Genomic DNA, 12,314 nt, shown 5'->3' on the forward strand with positions numbered 1-12,314 from the left:
AGTGGTCATAACTGCTTGTTGTGTGTGTCGAAGAAGAAGTTCAGTATTGCGGCGGAGATTTTAAACTGAGTTTGTCTTGTAGCTTTAAAATTAGAGAATTCTGCTCTGCTTATTTACAATAAACAGTGTTTAAAAAAACTTTGTGATTTAAATAAGTTCCCTTGGACGTCAAAACGGGTTTTAAATTGGTGCTGTTTGACTCGACCCGTTAGCTAATGTTAGCGTCCCCGGCTAAGATATCCCCCTGATTTTTTTTTTTCACGATTGTCATCCTTTTTGATGTTTTGTTATTTTAGATAAATTCATTTTTCTCAAATGGAGGAACACAAGGAGAACATTCACACCAAAGCCCTCAACGTGCAGAAGATGTCGAACGCGAAGGAGGACGAGAAGGTCGGTGACTCACTGACTGAGCAGAAGCGCTTTGTTGACTGTCAGACACAAACCAAAATAAATCACTTAAGTTAATATTTTAGTATTTCTGCCACAGTGTCAGATTAAAAAATACTTATGGTAAGATTAAAATGTCATACTTGTACATTTATTTATTTAAAAGTAAATGTTCAGTTCCTAACATCCACGTATAAACTATCACTACAACAACTAGTGTGTCATGATATCAATTGCAGACAAATAAACATTCATAAAAGGTGAATCAACCTCTAATTTTTAACATGTTTTAAACAAATTAATAAAATGAGAAGAACACAAATTTGAAGCTGTTTTCCCTGCTTTAAGTAAATATAGCCGCCATTGTTGTTGCAACGTCACATGATCAGAGGGAGAATTTGATTTAGTGCACCTGTTCACCTGCAGGGTTTAAGTAGTGGTTTGTTTAATCATTGCTGTGAAAAGCCGGATTTTGAAGTATTTTGACTAAAATTTGTGACACTGTTGTGCAGTAAAGAATCAAAACACTACTTAAAAAGAGTTGCTTCATGAAGTTATTTTGACAGACGTAACTAGGAAAAAGCCAGAGCAGAGCAAGGTCGGTGTGGGCGCTGTAGCCGTAACCATGACAACGCGACACACCGCATTTCAAAGAGTCCACTTGATGTGAAAAGTGGTTTAAACTCACCAATATAACAGGACACAAGTTCTTATAATTGATTAAATTTTTCTGTTTTTATTTGTAAATGATATGAGCGGAATATTCCTCTTCCAGCTGAGCATGATTGTCAAACATGAATGAACTTCACCGCCCAACGCAAAAATGAGATCAACGTGATTTGAAATAATAAATAATGTGTCTAACTTATTACCGGAATACTCGATTAACACAAGAATTTTACCCGCCACACCTTTTTATGCTGAAGAATAAACACAAGATCTCTGTTGGCCATGGAGTTTTGTGTTTACTTTGACTTGTTACGAACTTGAGCTACGTCCGCTCAAGCCTTAAAGTTGCTACAGTCGTGGTGTTAAGTTAAGCTGAAGGTTTATGACAAAAACATTTGGGGCCTCCTGCTTATAGCATTTAATTTTATTTTCAGAAACAACATACATAGTGGGCAAAGTTCAGCTGAAGTGGTGCATGAAGAGTTTAGTTTTAAAATTCTAGTCGGCCCTACGTAGAGGTTTTACAATCTCACAATCTTTGTTTATTATTGGGGTTTTGTCAGTGTATGTTCTACACTCCCCTATGGTCAGGAGCTTTGGGTCCTTGCCAGTAGGATTATATTCTAGAAACAAGCGGTTTTAGGAATCGCTATGAAGGGACATCGTCTCCCAGCTGAAGGCTGAGCTGCCCCCAGGACCCGATTCTGGATAGGCTTAAAATGGGTAGAGATTTTCAATGAAATTCAATACTTTAAAAGTAAAAGCTATGCTTCCTAGTGGCCTAGTGGTCGTGCCTTTGCTGCAACTATGAAGGTTCAAATCCACTGTATATGAGAACTAGGCTCACCATCAAAACTCCTTGATCCATCAAATGAAGTGCAGCTGTTGACTGCAGCTCATTCAAATGCAGAGGACAACTTCCTCACATCCAGGAGTGGGACAACTGATGGGACTTAATCGTCACAAGACAAACACACTATGCTATGTGGAAATGATTAAATAATATTGCTATTGTATTTTTTTTTGTGAACATCATTATTTGACGTTTCCCTCTTAGGAGAAACCCAGCAGCAGAAAAGGTCCCGACGGCGAGTCTGATCCTCCAGTGTCGCCCTCACAGCCCAACAGTGACTTCAGCCATCCGGTCTACAAAGAGATCGCTTTGGCAAACGGACACATCAACCGCATGTCCAAGAGGGAGCTGCAGGTCAAACTGTCTGAGCTGAAGCTCGACACCAGGTGGAGAATTGCAGATTTGATCCGTTTTAGTCCCAAACTGCAGCAAAAATGTAAGCGTAAGGTTGTTTCTATTCATGTGAAGAGGTGTGAAGGACGTGATGAAGAAGAGGCTGAAGAGCCACTACAGGAAGCAGAAGCTGATGCAGTCTGCAGCAGAGGGAGGTCCCACTGACACCTACTACGACTACATCTGCGTGGTGGACTTTGAGGCCACATGTGAGGAGGATAATCCCTCAGACTTCCTCCATGAAATCATCGAGTTCCCCTTGGTTCTCATCAACACTCACACCCTACAGATCGTAAGCGCCGTCTTCACCTTAAGTTGATTTATTTCTTATTTTTCCAGAGATTTTCTGACTCCTGGTTCTATTCCGTGTGCAGGTGGACACGTTTCAGTCGTACGTGAAACCGGAGTTAAACCCTAAACTTTCTGACTTTTGCGTCACGCTAACGGGAATCACTCAGGTTAGAAACCATCTCCATTTTTTTGAGTCTGCCTCCCTCTGACCGGTTGACTGCAGCTGCTTGTTGATCGTCTGTAGGAAATGGTGGACGAAGCGGACCCGTTCCCACAAGTCCTTCAGCGAGTCGTGAAATGGCTTCAGGAGAGAGACCTGGGAACAAAGCACAAATACGCCATTCTGACGGACGGGTGCGTCGACGCCGGCGCAGCTGCTGCAGCATTTCTGCCGTTTGTTTCCCTTTTGTGATGTGAGACTTCTCCTGCAGGTCGTGGGACATGAGCAAGTTCCTCAACATCCAGTGTCGGGTGAGCCGGATCCGATATCCTCAGTTTGCCAAGAAATGGATAAACATCAGGAAATCATACGGCAACTTTTACAAGGTACAGAGTGTATGAAAACCGTCTTTACATTTCAGTGATGAAAGGGTGCTAATTCTATGGAGGGCTCATGCATTCACTTCAGAAATCCAAATCTGGTGTTTTTTGAGAAAATGTGAACTTTTTTATTGAAAAACGTTCAAGATGTTTGTCTGTTTCATGAAAACGAAGAAAATTATCTTGAAAAATCAAAAAAGAAATATAAAAAAAATGGCCCTAAATATCTTTAAAAAAAGACTCAAAAAATAAAAAAATATATATTACATTTAAGGAATTTTTCAAGCTTTTACTCTGAAAGGCCCCTTACTTCTGGGTTGGAAAATGAGCTGCGAAAATAACTCATATTTCATGGAAAAAAATCCCTCATCAGTGTTCCAAAGTTTAAAGTAATCATATAGATGCTAAATATTTCCTTTGGCAAACTAAAGAACAATTTTTTTTTTTAATGAAATATGAGTTCTTTTTGAGAGCTCATTTTCCAACCCAGAAGTAAGAAGACTCGATCTCTGAGGCTCCGCCTTTCGCTCCTTGTGGGTGCCGCCCATTTCATGACGTCATCCTAGAGTCGGCCTCAGCAGCGTGTCTGCGTTTCGTCCACGAAAACAAGCATGGTCCAAACTTTTGCGCAGATGGATGTGCATACTGTGGATATCATTCACTTTCTTTACAGAGAAGGTTGTTAGCATGGGGGCGGTCCTGGCAGCCCAGACACTTCCTGGAAGGGGCGGTTCTTCACTTTGTGATGTCACAGTGTGAGATCCTGTTTGTTTTCATGGATTTGGAGGGGCTGGTGCTCAGAATGCAGGTTTTCAGAGGAATACTTAGAAATGCGTAAATGGATCAACAAATCGCTTTGGGGTTGTTTTTTGTGAGGAATCCACATTATAATACACTTGAAAGCTCAAAAAGTTGATTTATCATGATATTGGCTCTCTAATTTAATATCTGTTATTTTGGAGAACTAGCAGCTTATCTCCTCCCATCTGTGTGTGACTCACTGTTGATGCACGTCTAGACACTTGTCTTGGTCTGACCTGCATCTGCTTCCTTCTTAAAGACCCACTCTGAAAATGGAGTTTTTAACATGTTTTGTGGCATTTTTCTGATAATGGAGGACATATATAAGGCAAATTGAGCTTAAATTGGATTTCAAAGTTTGTCTTTATTCAAATGGATGGTTATCTTTGACAGCAAAGCGTTTTATTCTGACACTGGTTGTTTTTTTTGTCTGCTGCAGCTGCCGCGCTCACAGACAAAGCTGAGCACCATGCTGGAGAAGCTGGGGATGAAGTACGAGGGCCGCCCTCACTGCGGCCTGGACGACTCCCGCAACATCGCCAGGATCGCCGTTCGCATGCTGCAGGACGGATGCCAGCTGCGCGTGAACGAGCGCATGCACGCCGGCCAGCTGCTGGCGGTTCCCAGCTCGGCGCCGGTGGAAGGAGCTCCCCCGCCTCACACCCCTGGCAGCAGAAACTAGAACCACGGCGGCCTTAAGGTCGATCCGCAGCAGAGAAGAGCATTCTAGCAGGAGCCCAAAGCGCCGCGTTCTCTGGGCTTCAGATGGAGCAGGTTTCCTGCCTCACCTTATGAGGTTTAACGGCGTCCTCCTGCCTGATTGAGCTGCATCTTCTGTCTAGAAAGCTCAGTGAAAGTCGGTAAAAACACTGCTTCACGCAAACATGTCAATTTACCGTTCTCACATGAGCACAAGGACGCTGCTGCTCTCTACCCACCTTCAAGTTGATAAGAAAACGGAAAAAATCGGACAGATTTGGATCTCAGATGTAAAAACAGAGCTTCATAAATGAGGCAGTAGGAGAAACAGGGATTGTGGAGCCCTTAAGTGTTCTTGCACCATCTTTAAAACACGTTTTCCAGCTTAACTGCTTCATAAATGGGTCAAAGATGGAATTTTCTGCTTCCATTTTATGCTTTTTTGAGTTGCAGCCTAAATTCGGTCAAGTCTTCCCACCTCATCTTCATGACTCGATTTGCCGCCGCTCTTTTGGAAATGTCACAGTTTAAAGCAGCAAACAAACTTGATGCGACCTACGGTGGTGCGTTCAGTGACTTAAATAAAAAACAGAATTTCCTTTTTTTTTCCTGTTTAAAGTTGATCAATTGTTTTTAATTCAAGTGTAAAAAAATGGATTGTGGCAAAAATGTTTATTTAAAATAAATCTACTTTCAGTCCAAATGCTTCAGTGACTTCTTTTCTCGTGAAACATTAACATCACTGATAAATTCTATACTTTGAAACATTAAATACACATCAGTCATAAAATTGTTTGTAAATGTATAAGGGTCACATCAGCTTCTTTTGGGGGATTTGAAACTCGTTTCTGTTGAAAGCTGGAATCCCTGTTGAATTCGGTGTTTGAATCCACAGGAGTGGCGGCGGCGGCGGCAGGGCGCCTCCTCACAGGCAGGTGCTGTACAGCGTCACCTTGTGGCTGATTTCCTCCAGGATGCGGCGAGCCGTCCGCTCCATCTGTTCCAGCTCTGCAGCTTTCTCCTCCAGGATGCGCTGGTTGTCCTCGTAGGATCTTTCCAACTCTGAACACCAGAAGACTTATCAGGTTTTTCTTCTCTTTTTGGTTGAAAGGTTAAAAAAATACTTAAAAAAACAAAAAAAAAAGTGAAATATTTCACACACAAAAATGTCTAATTGTCTCTTGAGCAAAAGTCAAACTATTTTTTAAAACAGATCTGTTTTAGTTTTGTTTTTTTACACAATTTGGGAACAATAAATTTTTTTTTTTTTTGTAAAAAGGACCAATAAATAAACAAATTCATCTTTAAGTGACAGAATAACTATTGGAATTGGAAACCGTATGTAAGGAGGTGGGAGTGCTCACCTCCCAGCCTCTGCAGCTTGTTGCTGCTCTGCTCCAGCAGCTCTCCAGCTTCCCGCTGCAGCTCATCCGCCCTCCTCCTGGCCTCCAGCAGCGCTGCCCCTTGATCCTCCACCTGTTCCTGCGCCTCCTCAAATCCGTCTCTCACGTCATCTTCGAACTCCTGTAAACACGGAAAAATCCGCAGTGTGTTGTTATCCTGGAACGCTGTTGTAAAAGTCCACAGAGAGAACATCTGACCTTCTCTGCAAGCTCCGCCTCCTGCTTGGCCTGATGGCTGTCCTGCTCGGCCCTGTCCACCAGCTGGTTCATCCGGAGGCCGTTCTGCCTGAGCCGGCCCACCTCCCTCTCCAGCTGCACCAGGCGGCGGGTGGTGTTGCTGAGCCGCAGCTCGGAGGCGGCGGTCTCCTGCTCCACCTGTTGGCGGTGCAGACGTCAGCTTCCTGTTCGCCATGCTGTAAAAACGTCCCGAAAGCTCATGCGCCACTCGCCGTGTTCAGCAGGTCCATGGTGCCTCTGGTGTTGTTCTGGGCCAGCAGGATGGCGTCCATTGCAGTGTTCTGAGCGCGCTCAGTCTCCTCCAGAGCGCCCTTCACCACCTGGGCTTCCTCCTTCATGTCTGAAGCCTTGGCACTGATGGACAGACACGGTTTTCACGCGTTCTTTACACGACAGCTCGGTGTTACCTGCCAGCTGAGGTGTCACCTGGCCTCTTTGGCCCGCCTCAGGAGCGACTCAGCAGCCCGGATGTCCTCCGCGCTCTGACGGAGGATGGTCTCCACGCTGGTCAGAGTGCCGACCTTCTCCCGGATCTCCCTCGTCAGTTCTTGCAGCTTCTCTGCGGAGGCCGGCATCTCCAGAGCCAACACCTCGTTGGCGACCGCCTCGATCACGGACACGTCTGCTTTGTCGTCTGCATCAACAGAAGCGTGGATTTTTCTGTAGGAGGCCGCTGTGAAACCCGTGGCCGAAGCGCCTGTGATGCACTCACTGCTGAGCAGGTCTCGGATCTCTGTGATCAGGCCGCGCAGCTGCTGGTTGCTCCTCTCCACCCTCTCTTTGCTGCGGTTGGAGTTCTGCTGCGCCTCCACCGCCCTCTCCTTGGCTTCTTTCGCACGGATGTTGGCTTCCCACACCTAAACACAAGCAGCTCCTGAAATACGGATCCAGGTCCACCTGAGGGAGGCGGTGTCCACCTACCATCCTGGAGAGCTCGTCCACCTCCCGCATAGCTGCTCGGATCTGCTGGTCCAGCCTCTCGGCTGACGTCAAAGCGGTTTGAGAGGCGGAGAGGAGGCCGCCGCACCCTTCTCCTCCACAGCGAGGCTGTCCGTCATCCCCGCTGCAGCCCAACCCGCCGCAGGGCGGGCATCCCGCATCTTCACCCGCACCACCGCACGTCTACACCAACACCAAAACATCAGAACAAACCTGGAGGTGTTCCCCAACAAGAAAGAAGAACATTCTTGACCTTTTCACTGAGGTGAGTCAGGTTTAGCTTCTCCAGCTCTTTGGACAGTTTCTCCAGCTTCTGAGTGTGTCTCTGGTTTTTCCGGTCAAAGTCTCTCTGGCTTCTGCTAAGTTTGTCCCCCGCGGTCTTCCGTAGTGCAGCGGACTCCTGCAGTGGGCTTCCGGGGCCGCTGGTGGAGGCTGTGGAGCGGCGCTCCGCCACGGTCGACTCCAGGTGTGCAGCAGAGATGGTGCTCATCGCGCCTGGAAGGATTTTTCATGAGTTCAGATTTCCCAGCAAAGAGAAGGAAATGATGGGAGAAACCACTTTTCCAAAGGAGATACCAAAAATGTTTTGACTTCCAATATGATCAAACTTTTGTCATAGTAAAAAATATCTATATAAAAAATCCAATATATAAACGTTGATTCAATATTAATTGAAGATTATATCAAAAATATCCTTATATGAAAGAATTGAAGAAATTTTAAAAGAAGACATGAGATGTTTAAGCCTAGAAAAATCTATATCTAAAATAATTATTCAGTGTTAAATGTAGATGGTAACGTTTATAGACTGTATATTACATAATCTACTTTGTGCACAATAGATCGTAATGTAACTGGCTGGCCATTTTATTACCAGCTAACCGCTTGTTAAAGCAAATTTTGAATTAGCCAATCACATGGCAGAAGCTCAGCATGTAGATGTGGTCCAGACGATCTGCTGCCGCTCAAACCGACCTTCAGAACGAGGAAGAACGGTGATTGAAGTGACTGTTAACATGGCATGGACAGCATGTCCCTTCATGGGTCGCAGCAGCGCACAGGTGCTTTGGCAGATCTTTAGACCAGTTGCCCCTTCTGTCACAACCTAGTACTTTATCCAGGCTGGGGACCGGCACAGGGGGCTTGTGGCTACATAGTCAGGCAATAGCACAAAGGGTCTTGCTCAAGGACCAACGCTGTTTTTCTATTCATCTATCATACACATCTTTTTGTGAGCTTTTTTCAGCTACTTTTCATTTTTTAAACTTCAACAAGATTTGTATTTTATTTCTGAAAAGTAACTGTTTTCACACTTCAGCAGTGACGCAGTTATATAGCCTGCGACGCTTTCCTGTCATCTACAGCAGTGTTTTTCAACCTTTTTTGAGCCACGGCACACTTTAACCTTGACAGAAATCCCACGGCACACCAGCATCCAAAAATTAAAAAAAAAGAAGAAAAAAAAGGAAAAGCTCATAGTCTGTATTGATCTACAGTCCCTCTACAATCTCACATGCATTTTTGTGATAATTGTGGCAGAAAAAGCTGGAAGCTGCAGTTGTTTTTTCTAAAAGATGTAATAAAAGTTAAGTTAAAAGATTCAAAAACTGTTTGTGTTCGTTGTTTTAAGACGTTAAGAGGAGGGACTCATTGTGCGCTAAGACTTGCGCTGTCACTTTAGCCCAATGCATCATGGGAGATGTAGTGGAAAAATCCACCGACCGCAGACAGACTCGCGTCTCTGAGCTTCATTGTTTGGTTCACTTGTTCTACGGTCTGACACCGGATTCTGTAGAAAGCCACACCACTAAAGACGAGCTTTAGCGGCTAAATCGCGGTACCGTCATTCTTATCAAAATGTCTATAACAGAATCAAATAAACACATAGAAAAAAGTATTTTACTATCTTTCATATTCCTAACTTCTCAGTGTTTTATCAGGGCCTGTTTGGATGAACACAGAGCTGAAATCCTGGAGATGGGAAATGTTTTTAGATCAGTTAATGAGGACAATTTCCCACGGCACACTTGACCATCTCCCACGGCGCACTAGTGGGCCGCGGCACACTGGTTGAAAAACACTGATCTACAGGATATTTTGTCCCTTTTTCTCACCTTGGATGTTGGCGTTCTTGATGTTGTGTACCAGCCGTCTCAGTTCCTGGACGTTTGCATCCAACTGGTCGGCCTCGGCGGTCAGGGCGTCCAGGTTCGCTTCTGTCATGTTTGCGTCGCCTTGGAGAAAAGTCAACGTCTCCTCGGTGGAATTCATCACACCACTTAGATAGGACATCAGTCCACTGAGAAGAAACACAAGAGATGAACGTTTGTCCACCCAAACCTCCTCCGCGTCTGTTTCAAACATACATGATCTGATGGGAATCCTCTGCGATCTTCTCCATCTTCGCTGAAGCCGTTTTGTTCTCCAGGATTTCTCGGACCGCCTTGGCGTTGCTCTCCAGGCTGCTGATCAGATCCTTGTATGGCGCCGTGACCCTGATGGCGTGGAGCTCAGTCACTTGGGCTTGGAGGCGCCGCGTTTGATTGGCCAGCTCCGAAACCACAGTGTCCCACACGGGAAAGCAGCGGTGGCAGGGCTCGCAGGCTGGGAACTCTCCCCAGTGGCCCCTGGCGCACGTGTCGCAGCGTGGGCCGGACGCGCTCTCCAGGCAGGCGCAGTGTCCCGTGGCGCGGTGACACTGGCCGCTAGAGATCCCACGGGGGTCGCAGTCACAAGCTGAGAAGCGGGAAGTAGATTTAAGACTTTAACTGAACGACAGATGACCCCACTCCCAACGTTAACGTTGGGAGTGGGGTCATCTGGACCCCACAAGATAGCACAAGGGTTAAAGAACAAAATAATACACAATAAGTTACAGATATTGTTATTCCCTGTGGCTTTTGGGGTGTTGCCTAATAACCAAATGACGCATGCAATTTTATTTTCTCCTTTATAAATGAGTTATTAAAACTTCATTAGAGTAGTTGATATTAAAAGCGGTAATGTACAGGGATCCATATTTCGTAACCTTGGTACAGATACTTCCCTCTATCCTTAAAGACTCTCCAATGAAAATATAATTTTTGGGGTCTTTAGGGGCTCTAAGCTAGCGGGAGAGATTGTAATCAAAGGGATGATGGGGAGTGAGGGCAGGCTTGCTCTACACCGACAGTCCCGCCCACAACTCAGAGGTGGATTTCTAATAAACTACTGCAGCTCTGCAGAAACTATGTCCTAGAAAAACACACATTTTGGCTAAAAACTCCATAATCATAATTTAAAAGTTCCCTGGGAACGCTTTGAAAATAAATCAAAAGATGATCATTCTGCGTTTATTTGAAAGTTTTATAGCTTGAGTAAAGAATCTCAGACATTGAATGTGATCCTGAAGGTTCCCCTCGAGTTTGGGTCACAGCACCAAAAGAAAACAAACAACCCCACTTCCTTTTCTCCATCGGCGCAAAGAGGAGATCATGAGTCAGGCAGAAGGAATGCTGGGAGCTTCCTCCGACAGTAACGCTGCACTCATGTGAGCCGTAAAGATGTCCAGTTGGAAACTGAGAGCAGCTAATAAGACAAGAATCCAAGAGTCATATAAATCTGCCCAAAAGAAACCTAAAAGCTGATAACAAGAATGTCTCCCACTCAGTTCTCACTGGCTGCAGAATCCCCGTTAACACATGTGGAGCTCCAACAGCTGGAGAAGGAACAGCTGGAGGGACTTAGGAGCACCGGGACCCTCTGGGTGACGCTCCATGACAGAAACAGGGATGTTTGGAGGACATCTGGTTGTAATGACTGTGGTATTAGGAGGTCATTCTCATGTCCCCTCCCTGCTCTTTTATTTTGCCAACTCTTCATCTGTGAGGGACATCCGGCTACTGTGAGGCGCATTTCTCTGCAGCAGTCTGTTCGCTGTCAAAACAACTTGTGGGATGGGGGGGTTCAGAAACCACAAATGTTGCTTCTAATTAAACAAAAAAATATTCTTAAAAAAAAGAAAATCCTTCAGAGGCTTGGAAAACTGTTGTATCTTTAGAAAAACAAGAAAGTCTGACTCATTGGGAGCAAATATAAAAAGGTGTGGCCAGAGAGGCTCTACACACAAGATCCCAGGAAACTATAATAACAGGATCAGAATTCAGGGAACTAACATCAACTGAAAAGATAACAATCAGGAAACTGAAAGTGATTTTAGAGTTCATAAAATGTCTCACTTAGATTTTATTATTATTATTATTAATTATGATTATATTGTTTTCAGCCAAAATCCAAAAACCTGTGACATTTTCTAGGACATAGTTTTTACAGAGTGGCAGGACTTGAGCAGCTAAAATTCAGTTGTGGGTTGTGGGCGGGACTGAGTATTTTTTACATCACATATACGATCTTTTACCAACAATATTTTTTTCGTCTGCCCCGGCTCCAATTTGAATATAAATACTCAAAAATGTAGTTTTTAACTTAATTGTCTTTATAGATGTCCTCCATCATCAGAAAAATGCCCAAAGATCATGTTAAAAACAATATTTTTGTTCGTGTGTAGCTTTCATTGACCTCCTGCTTTTCAGTTGTGCATCTCACTCAACAAATGTTTTAAATAAAGTACAATTTCTCCAAAATGCCTCAAAAACTATAAATAAAGTAAAAATGAAGACATGGCACTTTAAAACATAAGTTTCCAAAATGAAACTTCATTTCTTTGTCAATTTCTGGAAAAACTGAGCTTCATTTTTTAACACAGAGGTGTGTAATTGTCACATTATTCAGTGTAGATTTATGTAGACAGTTGAAGAAGTATTTGGGTAGAGCTGTTTCATTGATTGCTTGAGTGATTCTGGTAAATAAGAAGTCGTACCGTGACATTTGACCTTAGGATCCCCCCAGAAAAGCTCTTTGCACTCCCGACATGTCCTCCCACCGAAGCCTGGCTTGCAAACGCACTGTCCCGTGACCTATAACAACACAATCCAGGTCAGTCCGACAACGTATCATGCACCCATTGTGCAGTGAGCGGAAATTTCAGCACAGACACAATGGAAGTTTGTGGCCTTTTCGGCGCTTGGTTGTTTCTCTGATTCTTCCTTCCTCTTCTTTCC

At 44.4% G+C, this 12,314-nt stretch overlaps 2 protein-coding genes across 2 annotated transcripts in view; one reads left to right on the forward strand and one right to left on the reverse strand.

The window, feature by feature from the left end:
- eri1 (exoribonuclease 1) lies at window positions 1–5,339 on the forward strand. Its single transcript, XM_004083218.5, has 7 exons — window positions 1–393; window positions 2,117–2,298; window positions 2,381–2,597; window positions 2,680–2,763; window positions 2,841–2,950; window positions 3,028–3,142; window positions 4,377–5,339. Exons 1-7 carry the CDS (start codon window positions 316–318, stop codon window positions 4,617–4,619), a joined length of 1,029 nt encoding a protein of 342 aa, XP_004083266.1. The 5' UTR covers window positions 1–315; the 3' UTR covers window positions 4,620–5,339.
- lamb1b (laminin, beta 1b) overlaps window positions 5,294–12,314 on the reverse strand; it is a 27,441-nt gene continuing 20,420 nt past the window's right edge. The window contains exons 23-33 of the mRNA XM_004083275.5: window positions 12,074–12,170; window positions 9,582–9,951; window positions 9,330–9,514; window positions 7,469–7,710; window positions 7,198–7,398; window positions 6,989–7,133; window positions 6,703–6,910; window positions 6,489–6,630; window positions 6,238–6,414; window positions 6,001–6,160; window positions 5,294–5,698 (exon numbers count right to left, since the gene is read on the reverse strand). Of these exons, the coding sequence (XP_004083323.1) occupies window positions 5,562–5,698; window positions 6,001–6,160; window positions 6,238–6,414; window positions 6,489–6,630; window positions 6,703–6,910; window positions 6,989–7,133; window positions 7,198–7,398; window positions 7,469–7,710; window positions 9,330–9,514; window positions 9,582–9,951; window positions 12,074–12,170 (2,064 nt within the window). The 3' untranslated portion in view covers window positions 5,294–5,561. The remainder of the gene's footprint in view (window positions 5,699–6,000; window positions 6,161–6,237; window positions 6,415–6,488; window positions 6,631–6,702; window positions 6,911–6,988; window positions 7,134–7,197; window positions 7,399–7,468; window positions 7,711–9,329; window positions 9,515–9,581; window positions 9,952–12,073; window positions 12,171–12,314) is intronic.

The sequence above is a fragment of the Oryzias latipes genome, chromosome 23 (assembly GCF_053564925.1).
Source record: "Oryzias latipes strain Hd-rR chromosome 23, Olatipes_Hd-rR_3.1".
NCBI classification, from domain to species: domain Eukaryota; kingdom Metazoa; phylum Chordata; class Actinopteri; order Beloniformes; family Adrianichthyidae; genus Oryzias; species Oryzias latipes.

Bases quoted from the DNA above. Each gene is read 5' to 3' on its own strand.
- eri1 (XM_004083218.5), top strand. From the start codon at position 316: ATGGAGGAACACAAGGAGAACATTCACACCAAAGCCCTCAACGTGCAG. The intron at 394-2,116 runs GTCGGTGACTCA...TTTCCCTCTTAG, and splicing joins ACGCGAAGGAGGACGAGAAG to GAGAAACCCAGCAGCAGAAA. The intron at 2,598-2,679 runs GTAAGCGCCGTC...TTCCGTGTGCAG, and splicing joins ACACTCACACCCTACAGATC to GTGGACACGTTTCAGTCGTA.